General features: G+C 34.7%; 1 protein-coding gene across 1 annotated transcript in view; it reads left to right on the top strand.

Moving 5' to 3' along the window:
- Positions 1-6,213: 6,213 nt before the first annotated feature.
- The window catches only part of LOC126966571 (protein patched), a 37,777-nt gene continuing 22,894 nt past the window's right edge, over positions 6,214-21,096 (top strand). Inside the window, exons 1-2 of the mRNA XM_050810698.1 lie at positions 6,214-6,620; positions 18,334-18,526. Of these exons, the coding sequence (XP_050666655.1) occupies positions 6,471-6,620; positions 18,334-18,526 (343 nt within the window). The 5' untranslated portion in view covers positions 6,214-6,470. The remainder of the gene's footprint in view (positions 6,621-18,333; positions 18,527-21,096) is intronic.

Raw genomic sequence — 21,096 nt, 5'->3', positions numbered from 1 at the left:
CCGTGCCCAAGCCACCAGCGTCATTCCATCAGGACGCTTGCCATCGCGGCGGGTAATACCATTTGGCTCTAAAACAGGTGGTATATTAAGAGCGGCAAATGCCCTGTGGATGACTTCATTAATGCTGGCATGACGACTGATACGGCCTGCCGATTTTAGCCAGGATAACCCGTGGCGTCCAAGAGCATCTACCTGAACGCCACATCTACAGTACAGTATTGTATATTATATCAAAAATAGCGCAAAAATAGAATACTGGGAGAGTTTGTTGCGCCGCTTCTCTTTCAGAGCATCATTTGTTTCCGGTAGTAGTAGCTAATATATTAGAAGTGACATGAAAAAGGATTCTAAAGGAATTAATTTTACGAAACTAAATGCTTTTTTTGCCATTTAATACTTGATAATGTAAAAACACCTACCTACACACAAGTACCATAAGCCTGTAATTATTATGACGCGAACACGCAAAGTAAAGATCACCATAATATACTACTAAAACTCTAAACTTGCTAAAATAAAATTTATTCAAGTTTACACGTACGTTTCTATAAAGATAACAGATTTGAACCACATGCCGAAATGATAAAAAAATCAAAATATAAATGTTTTAGTATATGCCTATATTGCTTTCACATATAATACACAAATAGTAACAAGACTAACACTCACGCTAAAAAAAATTCTGAAGCAAAACTTTACTTAAATTCATTCATGATTATTCTACTTAGAAAAAGCTATTCTTATGCGCTTAACATGAAAGGGACAACATTAGTAATACACCTGCAACGACCTGTATAGCCGAGTGGTTAGCGATCCTACCAACTAAGCTAGAGGTCCCGGGTTCGAATCCCGGTAGGTGCAAACATTTATATGATGAATATGGATGTTTGTTTCCGAGTCATGGATGTTTATATGTATTTATGTATGTTTATGTATATTCATGTATGTTTAAGTAAGTATATTGTATTAAATATATCGTTGTCTTGCAACCCATAACACAGGCTATATACCTAAATTGGGGCAAGATAATTTGTGTAAAAAGTGTGTCAATATTATTTTTATTATATTAATACAATTTAAAAGTTTTGATGAAAATGTATGCTGATTTAGAGTGTACGATCCATAAGTATCCTTTCATAGCTTATAACCATAATTGAATTGTTAAACATTGTGGTCTCTATAATAACCGGCGACGTTCCTAGAACACACGTAGAGATATCCCGCTGTGAATTCGCTCGAAGTGTCAAAATGTCTAAGGTAAACCACCCCGGAGATACCGTTCTATTATACTTTACGAATATATTAATGTTACATTATAAATAGCGAGAATCATTCTTTATGTCGATCAGTGAAAGGATATTTTACAGTAATTGACAAACTCAGTAAAAAGCAATTTATCTGCATTATAAATCTCAACTAGTTTAATGATCACTGGATGCTAACTACCAAATTATAAGATCAGATATTAAAAATAAAATACTTTTGAACTTGACTAAAACGCGTTTAAATTGTAACTGTATTTTTCATTTCTCATACTCGGAAAGTAATGTTGTTTTGATCTGATTATTGGGTGGAAAATGCTGTTTCCCTCCCCTGAGTTTTTCCCTCTCTATGGAGAGGGAAAAACTCATACAAATTACTTTCCACCGAAGGGCCGGAATGAACTTTAAAAATAGAACTGCTGTGAAGAGTTTTATGTAAAAAAGAACTAATTAGAAAAAATGCTGCGGCCATGTGACTTTCTACACAGCCAGTGTGAACTTAGCGCAAACTTTTTTGAGCGTAATAAGCCACAACAATTACGCGGTAAGTTCCATATTTGATATTTATGTCGCCTATTTAGGCGACATAAATTGGCGGGATACTAATCTGTGCTTAGATAAACAACTACTTTTATTTTCCTCATATTCAAAATGAAAAGTAGAGTGTATAACTCGATTAAAAGTATCAATTCCTACTCGGACTATAGCCGACCTCGCTGCGCTCGGGCGTTTAAATACCTCGGGAATTGATTCTGTCGACCCTCGGTTAACAGTCTTCTACTTACATAAGGTATTTGCGTAAAAGTTACATTTTGAAAACATACAACAGAAATAATTTAAAAAATAACTGTAAATCTGTAACACTTGCGTTATATTTTTAATCAAAACAATAGTCAGATATATTAATACATGCGCGTAATTAGAAATATAAAAAAAAAATATATTAGTCTTATTTATAATTCTCTGCGTAATGACTGCTTAAGTACATATTTACGAAACTTTTTGGTTATGAATTGGAAAAGGCAATAAACTACAGCTAAGGGGTTTTTGAATGGTTTAAGGTTAGATAATTTATAAATAAGATAGGCTCTTTCTCTTTAGCGATGGATAAACGTTTTATATGATAATGGACAATAACCAGTGTGTTTTTCCTCCGAACATTTTCCCCTGAATTCGTATAATATAATAATATAATCGTAGGTCATATATAGAGTCTCCGCAGAAGTGACCTCACTCTACCTGTCGGTGGTATGTCTTTATGTAGATACTCATTAACGAAATAATTATTAGCTGAATCTTCAGAAGGGCTGTTACACGTTTTTTAACATGTTTGATTTTTGAAGTACTTAAAAGTTTCAGAAAGAAATGTGATATGAATTTTTAATTATAAACTAAAATTCCGACGGTTCTTATTAACCTCTACTTGTCAAATGAGTTAGAGTATTCAATTTCTAATTTACATTTCTTTTTTAAAATTCTTTCAATTAATTCTCTGACGCGCTCAAACTTTGTGTTTCGCGATAAAAATTATTTTTTAACACGATGATAAGGACAAATACCAATGACGTATACTTATTTCATAACGTGTCGTAAAATAAATACCACGGATTTTAATCACACCATTAATTTATACTATGTACTTGTTTAATAATGCAATATCAATTAATAATAAGTACTGCATTACTTCAAATAGTATATGTTCTAAAAATCAGGCATCTGCAACAGCAGCAGCATACTAACCTTAAACTGAAATTGATCTTTTCTCTAGGTGCATTTGTAGGTCGTATATATCGTATCGTACGGGTTAGAGGCACATGTCATGGGGAGTATTGAGGCAACCAGTGGGAAGTTCCTTGGCACAGGATGCCGGCTAGATTATGGGTATCACAACGGCGCATATGTCTGCCGTGAAGCAGTGGTGTGTAAGCATTATTGTGTTTCGGTCGGAAGGGCGCCGTAGCTAGTGAAATTACTGGGCAAATGAGACTTAACATCTTATGACTCAATTATAGTGCCGCTCAAGTTTTTCAAGAATCCAGAGCGGCACTGCATTGTAAGGGGCAGGGTGTATCAATGACCATCAGTTGAACGTCCTGCCCGTCTCGTTCTGTATTGGCATAAAAAAACCGTCCATGACCATCCGCAACGTGAAGAAATGCATTGACGACGTTTATGGTGGGAGTATGCTCTTATATTGAAGGTCCCTAACCTACGCCGTATCGGTTCAGGAAAACAGCAACCGGTAATTATTATTTATTCTCAGTAGTATTATTAAGTGCCAATCTCTACCTTCTCTATTATTCTCAATAGTTCTGTCATTCTTTTTAGTATGCGAACTAAAGTGCTGACGGCTGACGTACAAAATCGATCATTTCATTTAATAATACAATCAATTGTACACTCTGGCGGCGTTACAAATAAATAAAAAGTTATACTTGAGAATATACCAAGAATATACAAAGAAAATAGGATGTAAATACTCCGTAATAAGAGGCGGGGCTGCCTGAGTAAATATTGAAATTTAGTTTAGTATGAAACGTGCAGTGATTTAACATAAGTTTGAAGTAGTAGTAATTACAGAATGGCGATTGGCGACCAAGTATAATCCGGCTAAGTTTGAAAGCTAACAGTTGCTTAAAACGAAGCGGATTTGTGGATTTCGGCTATCTCCGTTTTTTACAAGATTATAGCTGTCATCTGTCAATCTATCACCGTACGTTTCATACAATCGAGTGAATCGGTTTTTTGTTAGAGAGTTTCGTTAGGCTAATGCAAAATGTTGACTATGTCGCTGACAACACTGTCAATACAATGATAATTCTGAAGTTTTCCGAATGTCAAGCAGCCTTGTAAATAAACGCGACAAACGTTATAAACCCATCATAAACAAAATATCTATTTGTAAACATTTCGCATAGTTCTTTGCTTATTCTCAGTTATAACTTTATACCAAGTTTATTTATAAGACCGTGTATATTCATATGAATTGATCATATAATTTTGATTGTTTTGTATATCTAGGCGTTTGTATGGCATCGCTCGGAACGCCCGCTAAATAAATTCATTAGTTAAATTACCGTCGGCGTCGTTTTATGTCGGCGAGATCAAAGGAGCCGGCTAGTGCCGTGGCCGCCACGTCCCGCGCTCCTGCCTGGGGGATCGCTCGAGTTTTTAGTCAGAAAACACGGTAAACAAAATGATATGATGCGTTCGAGTATTAGGCCGTATTTATTATGTGTATACAGACTGTTTGTTGTGTAAACGATATTCTTTGAGGCTATTGTTTGACACTCATTTTTGTAGGCATTAACTTCGATTTAAAATTATCGTATCATCAAATATTGTAAAAAGGTGAGCTTTTTCGAATTTATCCTACACACTTTTTAAATAATAAAGACTTACATAATTTTTACATCTAGATAGAGTCTCTTGCTGTTAGACAACCGATAAAAACAGGCCGGGTTTTATAGTATATTTAGTGTGCGTTTAGAAGCTACGTCTTACACTCGCGATTTTTATAACACTTTGTGTTAGTGTGCGTGAAATGCTCAAAATAGAGGCTAGCTCTAAACTCAAATTTTTTCGACGTTTTTACAGCTGTCATAGTCTATCTAGACGTATAAATGTTCTAAGACTAAAGTAATAAATCTGGCTTGTTGCATCGGTTGTCTAGCAGCAATGACTCTATCTTGTATAAAGTACCAATGTATACTTTTTAACAGATATGTGACAATTATGTAACCAGTATGGTACCCATTAAAATTGTTATCAATTTTTCTTAATTATCTAAGAGAATTATGATTAATATCTTTCATAAGATTCTCACATAAAAATCATTTTTTTTAAATATATAAATTTAACACACTCTGCTAAATAAATTAAAAAAAAACTTATAAATGCGTAAGAAGATGACACAATGAAGCAACGACTCTACGCAACGGTACACGATTGAGCATGAATTGTTCATGGAGTACTGGATCCTCACCAATTCGAGTAGTCGATACTGGCGTGCATCAGGTAGATATGACCTGAAGTACCCCACCAGTGGGAGGCTCCTTTGCACAGGATGCCGGCTAGATTATGGGTACCTCAACGGCGCCTTTCTCTGCCGTGAAGCAGTAATGTGTAAGCTTTATTGTGTTTCGGTCTGAAGGGCGCTGTAGCTAGTGAAATTATTATGATGAGACTTAACATCTTATGTCTAAACGTTTAGAGCGTAATTGTAGTGCCTCTCAGAATTGTTGGGTTTTTCAAGAATCCTAAGCGGCACTGCATTATTATGGCCAGAGCGTATTAATTACCATTAGCTGAACGTCCTGGTTGGCTGGTCTCGCCCCTTATTGACATAAAAAAAAAATGTCTTGCTCTATTAATGGCCATAGACTTGGCAATCGCTTATAGTTTCGAGACTCCAGACACTATACATTAAATGCGTTTTAAATGTATAATTGCCAACCTACATATATTTAAATTTTTGACGCAGTCATATTTAATAATTAGATTATTTGTCTTTTTTTTTACTATCTTAGGATTATTTTGTCTTATATTAATGATAATAATAGTGATTGTAACAATATACAAATGGATGAACCGAAACTTGAAAAGTTTTTATTAATCCTTTATTATTTGAAACTCTATATATTTATTTATAAACTCTACTGGAGATATAGATCAAGTGCTCATTGCATTATCTTACTCCATATTATTGTTCGATGTAAACGAGTGACAAGGCTATTCATTGTCGAATGATGGTACGCGATTATTACTACTGCAACTGCAAGTTTGCAATCGACAGCTTCATTCAATGCTTTTATTTTAGTGTAATCCATCCGTCTCACAATAAGAGCGAGAGAGCTATATCACGTGTGTGGTCTTCCAGCCAGTCGTTCGAGGGTTTTCGTAAGCTTTCGTGCGTCTCCGTGAGCCAGGAAGACAACATAATAAGCAGAATCATGATGGCGGCGACAAACATTCAAGTTCGTTTCTGGCTTAGTATTGCTCGCACCGCGCTCGGAGCAACACGTACTTATAGCGCGTTTACAAGACAAAACTATTTTCTCGTGATTTGTTTTGGTGACAAACAGAGGTGCAGGATTTAGGTGTGCGATTGTGTGGTTATGTGTCGGCGAGTGATATGACATCTTGCGCCGCCAGACGGACTCCAGCCGTCTTCATGAGGATATTGGTGACAAGTTTGGCCCCGAGATCATGGTGGCTCCCAATCCCGAGGCTACTTCGAATCCTCGGATAACGTCTGCACAAGAATCTCCCTCAGCTGCCGAGGCGCGCCACAGCGCAGATTTGTATATTCGTACGAGTTGGGTTGACGCAGCTCTAGCGCTCTCAGAACTTGAAAAGGTGTAGTGTTCATCATTTTAAATATTCAGTGTTTAATTTCAGTTATTATTTTGCACGTGTATATGTTTTTCTGCGAATGTCAATAGCAAAACGGAACGCGGCAACTTGATCCGTGTGGCGCCGACTAGTGGTAACCATGTGTACTATCAAGGCCGCGCATATTTTAACTGTTTCTTATTACAATTAACACAAGACACAACCTACGATATGTTTTCCCGCTACTTTTGACATTTCTTAAATCAATTTAAATAGCTTATCAACGAACATAAGTATATTCTATTTCAAGAGCATTTTTATTTCAAACTTTACCAGTCCGAAAAACATTGTATTTAAAAAAATGTATATTTATAAAGTTATTTCCGAAAGCTGCGTTTAAACTTAACTTAAAGTCAAATATATCGAAACATGATTTCAAATACTTAATATTAGTAATACTAAATAAATCCAAACAAATAAAAATGTAGAGTCAGGCGGTGTTAACAAAAGCACGTATTAATAAAAGGATAAAGTAACCAGTAATGTTACTCGTACAATGGATGTCATTATTCTTTTCAAACGTTCAGGTTCGAGGAAGGTTGTGGTTTCTTAGAAAGAACCACGTCGAGGTGGTCGTCACCCTTCTTACCTTCCTTGCAAATTATTAAACAATCATTTCGAAGAATTAAGCCATTCCATTGATTTTTATTTCTGTGTTATTATTAACAGCCAGTCAATAGTAGGATTCTTAATTCAAAATTACCATTTAAATAGACGCAGAATAATAGTTACTAGAAGCAACATGATAATAATATAAGATAATTTATAGATAGCGCAGTGTATGTAATGACGAAATAACTGTAAGGTAAATCGGACCTTTACCAAGATGAAGTAATTATCTCTCAGCGGGAACTGAGCCGAGCCGGTGCACCGACCACGCGCCGCGCTCGTCGCGATAGAGACATCAACTTGGAACCACGCAACGTCAGTGAAAGCTTTTAATGAAGACCTCACTTTGATGTTTTATAATAAAAACACTTTACTTTAATGAAATAAATGTTGTCTTCGGTTATTTGTACTATATAGTACATACATATATACATACTATATAGTAAAGTATTAGTAAAGACATCATCGTTATCAATTATGATTTTGGCAAACTATGATGTATTTTACTAAATAAACAAAAATATAATACGTACATTGTGTTTGTAGGTTTTTATAAATAGCACGCTCTTTGATTTTGACAGCAAAAGAAGAAATAAAACTATTTAAAAAACTTACAATAACATAATATTCTGGAAGGACCGCACAGAGATCGGTTTGTTGGAATTGAGACATCTTGTGGTTTCCGATAGTGCATCCCTCTCTTTCGTACGCTGCATGTTGTGGTGCTCTCCTCTTCTGTTAAGGTTTATTTGCTATCCCCTTTCATCTCATTATTCCCACACATAGTCTGACCTCTTCCAAACAATGATCGCCGGCGGTCGACAGCTGCTGGGACCTATAAACGATTGTTAGTACACCCACGATTTTAAGTTGTGCATCAAAATTAAAACAACGAAAATGTATTACCTCGTATTTTGAACTGCATCAAAATAACCATATTTATAATGTACAAGTACATATGAATTCGAAGCTTAAATTCTGCAAGAGTTTCAAATGGTATCGTTTTATATTTTTTGCTTAAAGTAGTGGTTAAAACCGGAAGTACCTACCTTAAAAACAACAATTAAGCAATACCTACCTCAACTTAATTTCAGTCAGTCAGATATCTATGAACACTTAAAAAACTTTATTTGAAGTTCTCAGCCTTTATTACGAAAAATTTGGACCTTTACAGAGTACCGCCGGTCATTACAACAACCCGTTTTCGAAATTCGGTATAACTTTCGGTCTTACGAGGTTATAGAGTACAATAATAGTTAACATTAGTTGTGTTATATAGTCATTATCCATGAATTGGCTAAGTTTTGTTTGTAACTAACCTGTGTTATAATGGGAATTATTTACAATGGTGTACTTAAGTGAATCTTAAACAAAATTCCGTTTTAGTCTATCACGAGGAAATTACGATAAAAACACTAAAATTAAAATGCGGTAAAATTCGACAGGAGACTAATGGACACTAAATTGTCTCAAAACGGTTTCAGGGTCCATCTATTCCGACTCTTTCTCACACCTAGGTTTTTGTCTAAGGATAGTTATCTCACGATCACACACGGTTCGTCTATTATACCAAGTTTATGGTGAACAAAAGAAGCATAACTCCTTAACAACTTGGACATATATTGGTGTTGATTATGTCATATTTCGCCAGCAAGCTGCATTCGTCTCAAATAACGTCTCAAATACCGCAACACGTGGTCACTACTGAGCTACTCAAATCACTGCACATTGTCGTTTTTCCACTAGGATGAGTCCTGCTTCCGTTTCACTGACTTACCATATGTCTACATAGCTTAGCCTTACCTAGGCTTATGTTTACTTTTTTACTATCGAGTTACTCGATATTTATCGTGAATGCACTAGGTTAAAACTTATTAAGGCATAGAAAAAATACATTACAATGGTAAATATTCGGGAAATTTGAGCCCATTAAAAGGCATTTCATAGAGAATTCATACCTGTTATTTCGTAGCAGCATAAATATGGATTACAATAAATCAATAATAATGAAAAAAAAATGATAATATAACAGTGAATCATAATCCTTTTTACATTTATAAATAGATGGAATACTGGTCCAATTATTCCAAATTTATAACTTTTAGTCTTTATCTTACCTTTGTCACTACAGAAGTGCAGGACAGGGAGAAGTAATTTTAAACTTTGGAGTAACTTTTCACTGAATTTATCAATAACATGGGTATTGATGGTGACTAAGCAGCAATGCTCGGTTATGTAACGAAACTAAGCACGGTTGGACAGTGCAACCAGAGTAATTTATGCACTATTGAATCGTATATATTGTAAAAGTATTTATTACAATATGTTTATTCCCAAAAAAAATAGTATTTCCGGGTCCCTCTGAAAAAGTGGTCTGTTTAAAGGTCATGTAACGTTGGTTTAAGTAAAATAATAATAAAGATGTACATTTTATGCAAAAACCTAATGTAAAAATACGCCCGTTTTAATCCTTTAAAAAGTATTTTATTAAAATGTGTAACAAACGCGTTAATTACATAAGCTACTAAAAAAATTGTTAGTATTTTTCACTGCTGTTGGCTGATATTAAACACACATAGATCATATCACCTTTTACTGTAGTAACTTGCTATGTCGTCAATTCCGTGTGCTAATTTCTTGAAACTATTATCGAATATTCGACAACCTACCTCTACGCTACCTCATTAGCGTCCTTCACAGAACGAAACACAATAATGCTTACACATTACTGCTTCATGGCAGACATAGGCGCCGTACGTTCTTAAGTGCAAGCTAGAGTAGACAAAAGAATAGAAAGAGCAAGATATTATGCCTACAGCTGCCAATGGTCTTTTGCGATCTGTAGAGTACACTATCAAACTCTACGTTCATAAATTTGCCTCGTATTAAATCAGTCTTATAAACAACAGTCGTTAAGATAAATTAATCTGTTTTATTGGTTTAATTATATGAATTAAATACTGTTTTCAATGTGATAGCGATTGCTATAGGTAATAACTGGTGTAATTGGTTGTTATATATATTTTTATTACTTTTTCCAGCTGTTAAAAGATTTAAGTAGAGTTCGTGTATTAGATTAGAGAGAAGTTTCTTAAAAACTACAAAAATTAATTCACTGTTCGAATCACGTGTATCGTCGATCACTTTTTTTTTATTTAAATTGAATTTTAACATTGCAACACATGTTAGGAACTTAAATAATTAGTCTTATCATTTGGATATAAGCTGTTCGTTGATGTTTTCAAACTACATTTCACGCACAAACAAATGAAAGGCGTTTTTTTTGAAAGTACCCATTTCATATCGTCCCGGAAACACAGTACAGGAATGTTCATTCCACAGCTTTGTGGTATGTGTAAAAAAGTTCGTTGAAAACCGCACCGTCGAGGTGGGGATGATGTTATTCGTGGCGTTAAGGGAGAGTTTTGGTTTGTTCTATTATTCCATTAAAAATATTTCCATAGAAAGATCAAAGAGTTTCATCAAGTAGATTCACAGCAACAGCATATACATAATGGGTCATAAGCAAGAGATAAATGAAACAACATATTGTACTATTTCCAGCCGGTTTACAGGCAATCAAACAGATAATTACTGTGGCACGACCCCAGATAATGTACGAATGAATCAAGACACCGTCCGAACGGCCATCTTTTGAATGTTTTCTAAAATTATCCCTGTTTCCTGTACGCCTTATGCTTAAATGCTCGTTTATACGATTTGGATTAAATGTACACCGCTCAGAATTTTTGAGGTTTTTCAAGAATCCTGAGCGGAACTGCATTGTAATAGGCCGGGCGTATCACTTACTATCAGCTGAACGTCCTGCTCTTCTCGTCCCTTGTTTTCTTAAAAAAAATATGTCATAAAATTCGATCGATAGCAAACAATGCCTCATAAAATTAACAAATTCAGTTTTAAGTATGAAAAATTTTCTAAAACATAATTATGCGAAGCGAAACTTGAAACACGATAAAGTAATTATAAGTAAGCACTAAACTATAAAACGAATAAAAACTATAGTCATCGAAAAATATCATAATGCCGATGACGTTAAAAGAAACAAAAGAGAAGTTCATATTGAAGCACGTGTTTAATGCTATCCTGTTAACGTTACTAAAAATTACTGCCACAGGACTGGTGACGGTTCTGTGAAAGTAGTTCATGCCAGCTGTGATAATGAAACTATATTATACTAGCTGATGCCCACGACTTCGGCCGCGTACATAAAGAGTTTATAAAAATAATAAGCAAGTTTGGAATTGAAGATTATCTCATGACCTATTTCAGTTCCGGTTCCCGTTTTCGCTCCCGTTCACAACATATGATATGAATCTTATTTCGAGGAAGATTGCTATGGCAAACTAAACCTACTATTGGTATAGTTATAGCTCATCAGAGTGAAGAAGTTGTTCCTAAATCTCGCGGAAACCATAGATTTTCCAGGATAAAACGCTCAGTTCAAAATTGGTTCAGTAGCTGTGCCGTGAAAGCGTAACAAACAAACTTAGGGATTATTAACATTGAAGTGATATAAACTACGTACAAAAAGAACAATTCTGAACAAGAATAGACCGAACAGGGTCCTAAGCACTTTGCCATTCGCATTCATTCATTATGTTTATGTTTAAATTGCCACTTGTACATCGAAGATATGTCGTCACCAGTTAAATCGACAAAATTAATTTAAGCGTGTTTAATTGTATTAAACACGCTTATATTTAAAAACTTGTTGAACTTAGTGGTGATAGGTTGATCCTTGACTTATACTTGTGTTTGAGAGTTGAACAGTACCTCAATACACACGAAATGCGGAAAGTAGCGAATGTATTTGAAAGAAAACCCATTTCTCAATTTTCAACGTGTTGAAAATTTGCAAATGCTTACCTTTTCTGTCTGCATTAAATGTATCAATATTACATTGTTCATTCCTCATAACAACGATGATATATTTAAAGCAATATACATGCTTAAACATACATAAATATATATTTATAAACATCCATGACTCGGAATCAATTCTCCATATTCACCGTATATAAAAAAAAAACAAAATAATATTTTGATTTCATTACATAAGATTTTATATTTATGAACTTTTAAACAAACTTTAATGCAGTTTGTACTTGTGACATCACAGAGCTGCATCTACTTCCGTTTTGCTTAGTTTTCATTCATCAGTAATCTATGAGCACACTGTTATATCACCGGTCAGTTATCTCACTGCACTGTCGGCATCAGCATCTAAGTCGATACTTACGTCAGAATGTCGTCTTAGCACTGATTATAGTATAAACCTCAAGCTGATCCTAAGTCTTGCTATTCAATGGTTTTTGGCAGATACATACATGCTGTCTTTTGAATTTGTTTATAAAAACACAAATAGAAATACGTTTTCAAAGATTGCCATGGCGATAACGAAATAAAAGCACCGTTGATGACGGTGATGAGTCAGATGCTTAAGTAGGGATTTATATATATTTAGCTTCGTTTTATGTTAAGATTCTGAAAATTGGTTTAGTTGTCGGGACTAACGCAGCAGAAACAGCTCGTAATATCAATGCTGTGTTTAGTGATGATGCGACAAATGACTCCATCGTGCGTTTTTAGTTTAATCTCTTCCATAGAGGAAATTTCGAGTTTCAGATTGAATGAACTAAATGTATTAAATGCTATGGTAGGAGCTGATTCACGTCAAACTATCAAGGAATAAGTATACATCATACTCGCAATATTGACATAACTGAATCAAATCGGTAAAATAAAAAAGGTTAGAAAATTGATGCCACATGATCTACAGAGAGAAACACGCGATTAACCATACCATGTTGAACACGGCAGAAGTGATGCAATTTTGGTGCGAAATGAGACGTGATGAAAAATGGATCTTATAAGATATTCGCTGACAAATATCGCCATGGTTCAGTCCAGGTCGAAGGCCGTAACAATGCCCTTTAGCGAAGATACCTCTAAAAAATTCACTTCAGCTTCCTCGGCTAGTACTAGTCAGCAGATGTCGATTGTACTGAACTTAGAACAATGATGGCGAAACACACGGTGAGACAGCCCTGACTCGTCAACTAATCTTCATCATCATTGCAACGCAAGACCTCACTCAACTATACAGGACCTACATTCAGGAACCTCCCGACATTCTCCGTATTCGCCAGGACAGGCCCAAACCGAGCACTATTTTTCCGCTATCTGGATAATTTTTTAAATGGTATTCAATTTTCTTTTGAAGAAGCAATAACAAAACTCTAAACAGAATATGTCGAGACCACCGCACAGGCATAAATGACCTTTCTTTGACATTGCAAAGAAGTACAGAGAACGAAAGTATTAATGTAAGGAATTAAAAATATATTTTACCTCACAAAGAAATATTTATTTGTAAGTACAAAACTGCAATTCATACTTCATATTCTATTACCAGATTCCCTTGACGTTTAGTTAATCCTCAGTATATTACTAGATTTCAAAGAACATGGCTGGATAGCGTTTTAAATTGTCGTAACTCGTTATTCGTAGCGCTTCAAAAATACTGCAATACTATTAACATGTGACGATGTGTTACATGTTACGTGTTATATTGTGACGATTCTAGTAATTCAAACTTCAACATACTCAAGAACCTACGAGATGGGTTTGACCTAAAAGTATAATATATTTTATATCAGGTATAAAATTATTGAAATACGAACGTATCGTTTACACAATTATAAACTAAATGTGTGATGAATGAAGAACTAAGTTTTCTGGTATCTCAATAGCATATTGTAGTAGTATTGCGTAGTGCCCACGTGGGCTGAGCTGCGCGGGCGGCGGCTGGCTGGGGGGGGGGGGCGCGGGGAGGTGTACGCATTCCACGAGTGACGTCACGGCCACCCAGCGAGCACGACGCAACGTACGACTCTATATATCGTTTCCTACGAAGCCTGTCCTACTGTCTTATTTTGCATACGATTAATAACTTTATTACTATAACTTTGACGAAGGTAATGTTCAATTCGGCATTTAATTATAATTTTTCTAAATTAATTGATTAGCTAAGGTTTTAGTTGTAGTTTTTTTTTTAACTTGACAATATAAACAAGTTAAAATGCGAGTTTCGAAGCGCACATGAAGGTTTCCAAACCATTGTACAAGATATAAAACCACCTTTTTAAAATTCTCGAAATTCTTGTTACTACTTTTTTTTTATTACATGATCTTTCGATACGCAACCTTTTTATTTTATTCGCCATGTTTTAATTGTTTATGTTCTAGCAGAAATACTTATATATTCACTATCAATCAATCTTGCCAATAATTGAGGTGGTCGCCCAGAGCTTTAAATTCAAACATAAAAAAATATTATGTATAAATTGAAAATCATTGATTTTTTTTGGATCAAAAAGTAGAAAAATTGTTTCATACGATTGCTTTAGTTACGAAACAATGAATGCTTTATTAATATCTGTTGAATGATATTAATTTAACCTTAACAAAGCCTAATCTGCCAAGTATTTTGTTTCCGTAATATGCTTAACATTATTTGAGTAACCTTTGTCTTTACAAAAGTTTTTTATATTTAGAATTATGCTTAACGGTCCACCGAGGAAATGTATTATTCTGATAGTGGCGTGGAGCGTAGAGAGTGCGTGTTTATGTGTGTGTTGGCCATTGACTTGTAACATCAAAGAGGAACTCTGAACGCCGCTCTCTGCAACCTGATTTTGAATGACGGCTTTACAAAACCTTGTGTGTGACGTTAGCTTCTAATCTCAATCTTACTTGGTGGATGGTTGAGTTATATGACTTTTTGAAACGAGGATTTCAATTTGGAAAGGTTTCAGATGTTTTAGGGTGGCGAAAATGTTTGTTACGAATTCTAACGACAGATAGACATTACATAACAGTTAAAAATATAGAAATTAAAAAATTTAAAAGGTGGATAAATCTAAACTATTTGAATGAAACAGTCCTTCCGAAAACGTGTTCTGCAAAGGTCACGGTAACGTCGGGTTAAAAAAATAAAAATGTAACTTTTACGCAAAAATCTAATGTAAAAATACAGTTACAATTAAACGCGTTTTAATTCTCAAAGTATTTTATTCAAATAAGCAACACCCGCGTTAATCAAAGAAGTTATTAAATCGAAACGGACTTAATATATTTTTGAAAATATTTTTTTAAAGATTTTTAAATTTTTACAAGATGGCGGCCTTTCTGCAATCCAATCTTTACGAGAGAGCCCAGCAACGCCAATGGTTTCATACTCACGTACGAAAAAAAATATAAATATTATACTGAATGTCCATGTAACTTTAAATCGTTTTCAAACAATCTACAAGAGCTTATATATATCAGAATTTAAACACGAATCCGGCTTGAAGGACCAAGTATATCTATAATGTTTACATTTCGAATTGGCAAGAATAACTTCACGTCCTTAACGTGTGTGATGTAATTTTTGATACGTAACTGTGTCATTAAACAACTTTGTACATTACAATGAAATAATCATTACAATAACAGAAAACAAAGCCATAATGTATTGCTCGACGAAAGCTGGTTCCATTGTGTCAAGCCCCCTATTGCAATGAGACACTATTTCTCAGCTTTCTATGACACCGCTCAAGATTTTCAGTAGAAGTAACTACCTGTATGTGCAGTGTACTTGGCAGTATGGCACAAGAGTTTTATGAGTCGTGACGCAAGAGAATGTTGACGTAGTCGATGTTTTAGAGCCAACGATCATATTAAAATTCATACACGGCTTATATAGGCGAATGCATTCAGATACCACATTAGCACACAGATCTTAAAATAAATCTACAGTCGGAAGTAGCGAATGTAAACGTTATATTGTGATCGTGACTTGACCAATAGCCTGTTGACTAAGTAGTAGTATTAGAAGTTTACTGATTATAAGATACATGCCGGTAAGAAAAAGTGCTCATAATTTGTTTTTGAGACGTAATATTATACGTAGAGTGACCTACTAATGGCACACGCGAAGCAGTTGCGAGTGTACGATACCTGCATACAAAAATGTAAAAATTAAACAATTGTAGCAAAATTTTGTATGTTTCGTCATTCCATAGCAGATCTATATTATTATTTACAATATTTTCTCTAACATGCTTTGTTTTTTAATTTCCATACTGTGATATTTTCTTCTTTTTGTTTTGCCATATTTATTAATAAGATTTTAAAGAAAATCTGAACTTTTTCAGGTAAAACTAAATCAACGGAAAGCAGTTTAGTTATTATCAGATAAAACTATAGAATCAGCTAATGCCAGAATGACGGATGTATTCTCAAGATGAGTTTGTTATTTGATAATCTGTAGTGCATGTATGTGTGGGTCCATTTAGCCGGTAATCTCAGGGAACTTGTGGCGCCATGGCACTAGGGCTGTCGATTTATGAAAAATAATGTATCAAATTATTTCAAATATGAAAAATATTGTATCTACAGAAAGAATAGTTTTTTTTGAAACAAGGTTGTTGCATAGTTATACTTTTTATTTAATTATACACTGCTATATTGTTATATATAATATAAGCTCTTCTGTTTTACACATTACAGAAAATATTCGCATAATTGCATTTTTATCACTGTATGTGTGCAAGTAAAGTAAATCATTACCAGTTATAAGTTAAAGTAGAAAGGCTACCCAAGGCAGAGGATGGATGAATTGCTTGCAAGAGCACCTTACTCTGTCCCAAGCGGTATTCCTGACACATTATGTGTTTTAAAATTACTTGGTTACAGTGACAGTAACATTTTTTTAAGGTGACGGCGTAGTATTTCGGGTTTCCAAGAATCTTAAGCGGTACTGCATTTCTTGTTGACAAAGCGTATTACATACGACAATATGATCGTCTTGCTCATCTCGTCACTTCTTATCTGAAATACAGTGTAGTTGACAACCCTACGGTTATGGCCGCCGCGGTGCGCCGTCTGCGCCTCTCTCCGCCACTCATTAATCACAATCAACTAAGAAATTACACCAACGTTTAAAATGTTTCAATACCTTAATCTGCACTGAGTGTATATTTACGTGAATGATGCTCAAGTCGGGATCGTCACTTGAGAAGCTGTTGCGTTTACCATAAACTACGAGGAAAATACCTTGCAAAACTGAAATGCAAATAAAAAGACATAAAAGGCATTTATTTTCTCAAAATTGATTCCTTTAGAAATCTTTTTTATGTCATTTCTAATATACTAGATACTACAACCGTTTCGGATACAAATGGCGTTCTGAGAGAGAAGAAGCGGCGCATGAAATTATCCCAGCATTTTTTTTGCGCTTTTTTAAATCAAATATACAATATTTTGTCATTGATATTGCTATAAAATAATCATAATCTAGTCCCAGACTGTCAGATCACTTAGATATTCAGCCGTGGAGTAGTAGGATTTACGACAGAGCCATTTTTTTAATAAAACATTTAAATTTATTTATAGATAATGCCTGAACAGTGGCTGGGACTTTATTATAAAAGTGTATACATTTACCCTTAAAGCTATTATGTATCTTATGAAGCTACATATAATTACATAGCATAGTATAGGTACGCGTAGCTACACATAATGCAGCACGTATACATTAGATATACTAGCTGTTACTCGCGACTTCGTCCGCATTTACAAGTATAACCAAATTGGTCGATGTTCCAATGCTGCCACCTTAGATCATTTATACCTCTAGATTGACAATGACAGTTGTAAAAACGTCTAAAAAAATAGATTTTAGAACTACCTCTCTATTTTGAGCACACTTACACAAAGTGACATACAAATTGCGAGTGTAAGACGTAGCTTGTCACGCACACTAATGTAATAAACCTGGCCCGTTTTCATCAGTTGTCTAGCAGTACGAAACTCTATCTAGATGTATCAATTATCTATGGTTTTTTATATATTTACGCGTGTTTTAGTAGGTATATTGTATTATTTTAATATGCCTAGTTTAGGGCTAGCTGATAGTTTGTCAATTATTATGAGGCAATTAGCCTATAAATTATTTTGATTATTTTATTTGTTTTATTAATAGATCTTTCTTTTTTTATAGGGTAATATTGACGGTGGAAGATCATCGCTGTGGATACGAGCCTGGTTGCAGGAGCAGCTCTTCATCCTCGGCTGTTTCCTTCAAGGGGACGCTGGGAAAGTCCTGTTCGTCGCCATCTTGGTCTTATCAACGTTCTGTGTCGGCCTGAAGTCTGCGCAAATACATACAAGAGTAGACCAGCTCTGGGTTCAAGGTACGTTTTAATAGAATTCTTTATGATATTAATCTCAAAGCAATAACAGTATAAGGAACGGGCACGTGGATTTGCGTCAAAGGTTCTGTATACCAATATATAGTAGTTTAAAAAAACTTAAAAACACGCTTTTTATAGAATACCGAATTAAAAAAATAGAAAATTTATTTTGAAATTTAAAATTACCGTCAATTCCTTATAGACGATAGATGAAAATTATATTAATTGACTAAAATCTTATTTTGCAAATTGAAAAATGGAATAATTTTATCTAATTAATGTATTGTTATCGGTTCTCGATAATTCTACGAAGTTTGAACGAAATCAGGCGGTTTAAAGTGGCTCAAAATCGCGCCCTATTGAGTCAGTTAGCAACAAACATACATACAGGTGAAGCTAATAAAAAGCTGGTTAAAAATGGAAATGTGTGCTAGGACACATAGCACAAGTGAAACTTTAACGGACAAAGCTTAAAAACAAATATTTCAAAGAAAAATATTCAAAAAAAAAACAAAAAAAATGTGTAATAGGACTTTAATAAAAACACTTGTTCAGGTGTATGGTTTCGAATCCACACTCTCTCCCGTGAAGCGGAGCTAAAATTTGGCGCCTAACTCTAACTACTACTAACTAGGTCTAACCAAACCGATTTGAAATAAGTAGTTGAAATTAATGATTCAACTTCACCTTTACTACGGCTACTACCGCCACCTGTAAAGCGACATGCGATACATGAAAAAAATATTATGAAGCGATATAATAATATTTTCACTTTAAAACACAGTATAAAATTCGTACTGAACCAAATTATCTTAAAGCGTAGAACTCTCTAAACCTTATTATGTATAAAAATATTTTTTTTTGCTCCTTATGGGTAGGGAACCCCAATAAACGCACTGGTTTATGCAAGTTTTAGAATGCACCAGTAAGTGTGTGTCGCCGCTTCCGCCTTGAGGACGTGGTCTGAATTAAGCCGGCAGTACATAGAAGCCGCGGTGTAGACAGGCCCTTATACATGCATGTCACATTCAAATTCGTTGGCTATCCATTTCGAAATGCATCCGGTCAATGTGAATTGACCCTTATTGTAATTTATTGAATGTAAATTGATAATTGATAGTAGCTTAATTGTGCGGACGTTGTACTGTTTTATAATTCAGGATGTAAATCTAATTAACATTGAATTATATAAAAAATACTGCATTTGTAGTATAAGTGTATACTAAATAATATTGTTTTAGAAATTGTAATTGCATCGAATACTAATTTGAAACATAATATGCAATTAAAATTATCATAACTTCAAGTAACCTTTATTAGCGCGATTTAACTCATTTAAAATGTAGTTTAAAAGGCTTTATTCACCATAAATAGGTTTTGGTATCGACTAGTTTCTGACCATTCGGAGGTAAACTTAAACATTTTTAACTATTTTTTTGTCTTTATTTGTTTCAATACAGCTTCAAAAGTACCTGCTTATATTTAAAAGACCTGAATTATGTTCTGGTAAGCCTGGTAAAGGTAAAGATATATGCCAAGCTTAAGTTAAATTATCGTCTTGAAGGTTTTGATTAAGTTACACAGCTACAGGTGAATCTATATTTAACTTTAAAGTTTAATCGTTGTTCTAATAAGTATGTATCGTACAGATAACTACTGAACTAAGCTCTATATTTTGATCAATTGCGTATTATTACTGGAACCCGCGCCTCTTAGGTTCCGTCCGAGCGCTCTTACCAACTGAGCCAACCGTTCGTTTATAAATTTTGGTTACAACTTTAATTTGTATAATTAATCCTAGAAGTGAGAGGTATCACTTTTCAATAACAAATTGTTACTGAGCTATTACAATGGGGGGTGATCACTTATAATCAAGTGGGCCCCATACACAAAATCTCTAACGCTCCTTTGCACAGAATGGCTGCTAGATTATGGGTACCACAACGGCGCCTATTTCCTGCCGTGAAGCAGTAATGTAAAGTAAAGGTTAAATGTATGTATAAGATTACTGTGTTTCGATATGAAGGGCACCGTAACTAGTGAAATTACTGGGCAAATGAGCCTTAACATCTTATGTCTCAAGGTGGCGAGCGCAATTGTGTTGCCGTTCAGAATTTTTGGGTTTTTCAAGAACCCTAAACGGCACTGCATAGTTATGGGCAGGGCGTATCAATTACCAGCAGTTGAACGTCCTGCTCCTCTCGTCCCTTATTATTATAAAAAAATTAACCCCGCCTCCACAAAGAGAGCTGTACTTTCAATTTCTTCTAGATGACGTAGTTCAATGGAAGTTCCGTTTGGAAGTGTACATTATTAAAAGATTAAAAGGGATGTACTTCCTATGCGGGTTGCCACACTTCCGAGAAACTAACTTTGTTGTGTCATTAGTCGGGATGCAAGAAAACTAAAGAAAACCAGTAATATTTAAGAATAGAGTTTCGCATCGAATGGTGGTAGTTTTATGTCGAACGATCAGTGGTTTAGGCGTATTGAGCCTCATAGACCATTTTCATTATGTATATAGATTTATCAAACTAGCAATTTATTACAAATCAGGCTATGCTAAAATA

Source organism: Leptidea sinapis, chromosome 10 (genome assembly GCF_905404315.1).
Source record: "Leptidea sinapis chromosome 10, ilLepSina1.1, whole genome shotgun sequence".
Taxonomy (NCBI): Eukaryota; Metazoa; Arthropoda; class Insecta; order Lepidoptera; family Pieridae; genus Leptidea; species Leptidea sinapis.
The sequence above is the reverse complement of the archived record's forward strand: the minus strand, read 5'-3'. Positions and strand labels throughout refer to the sequence as shown.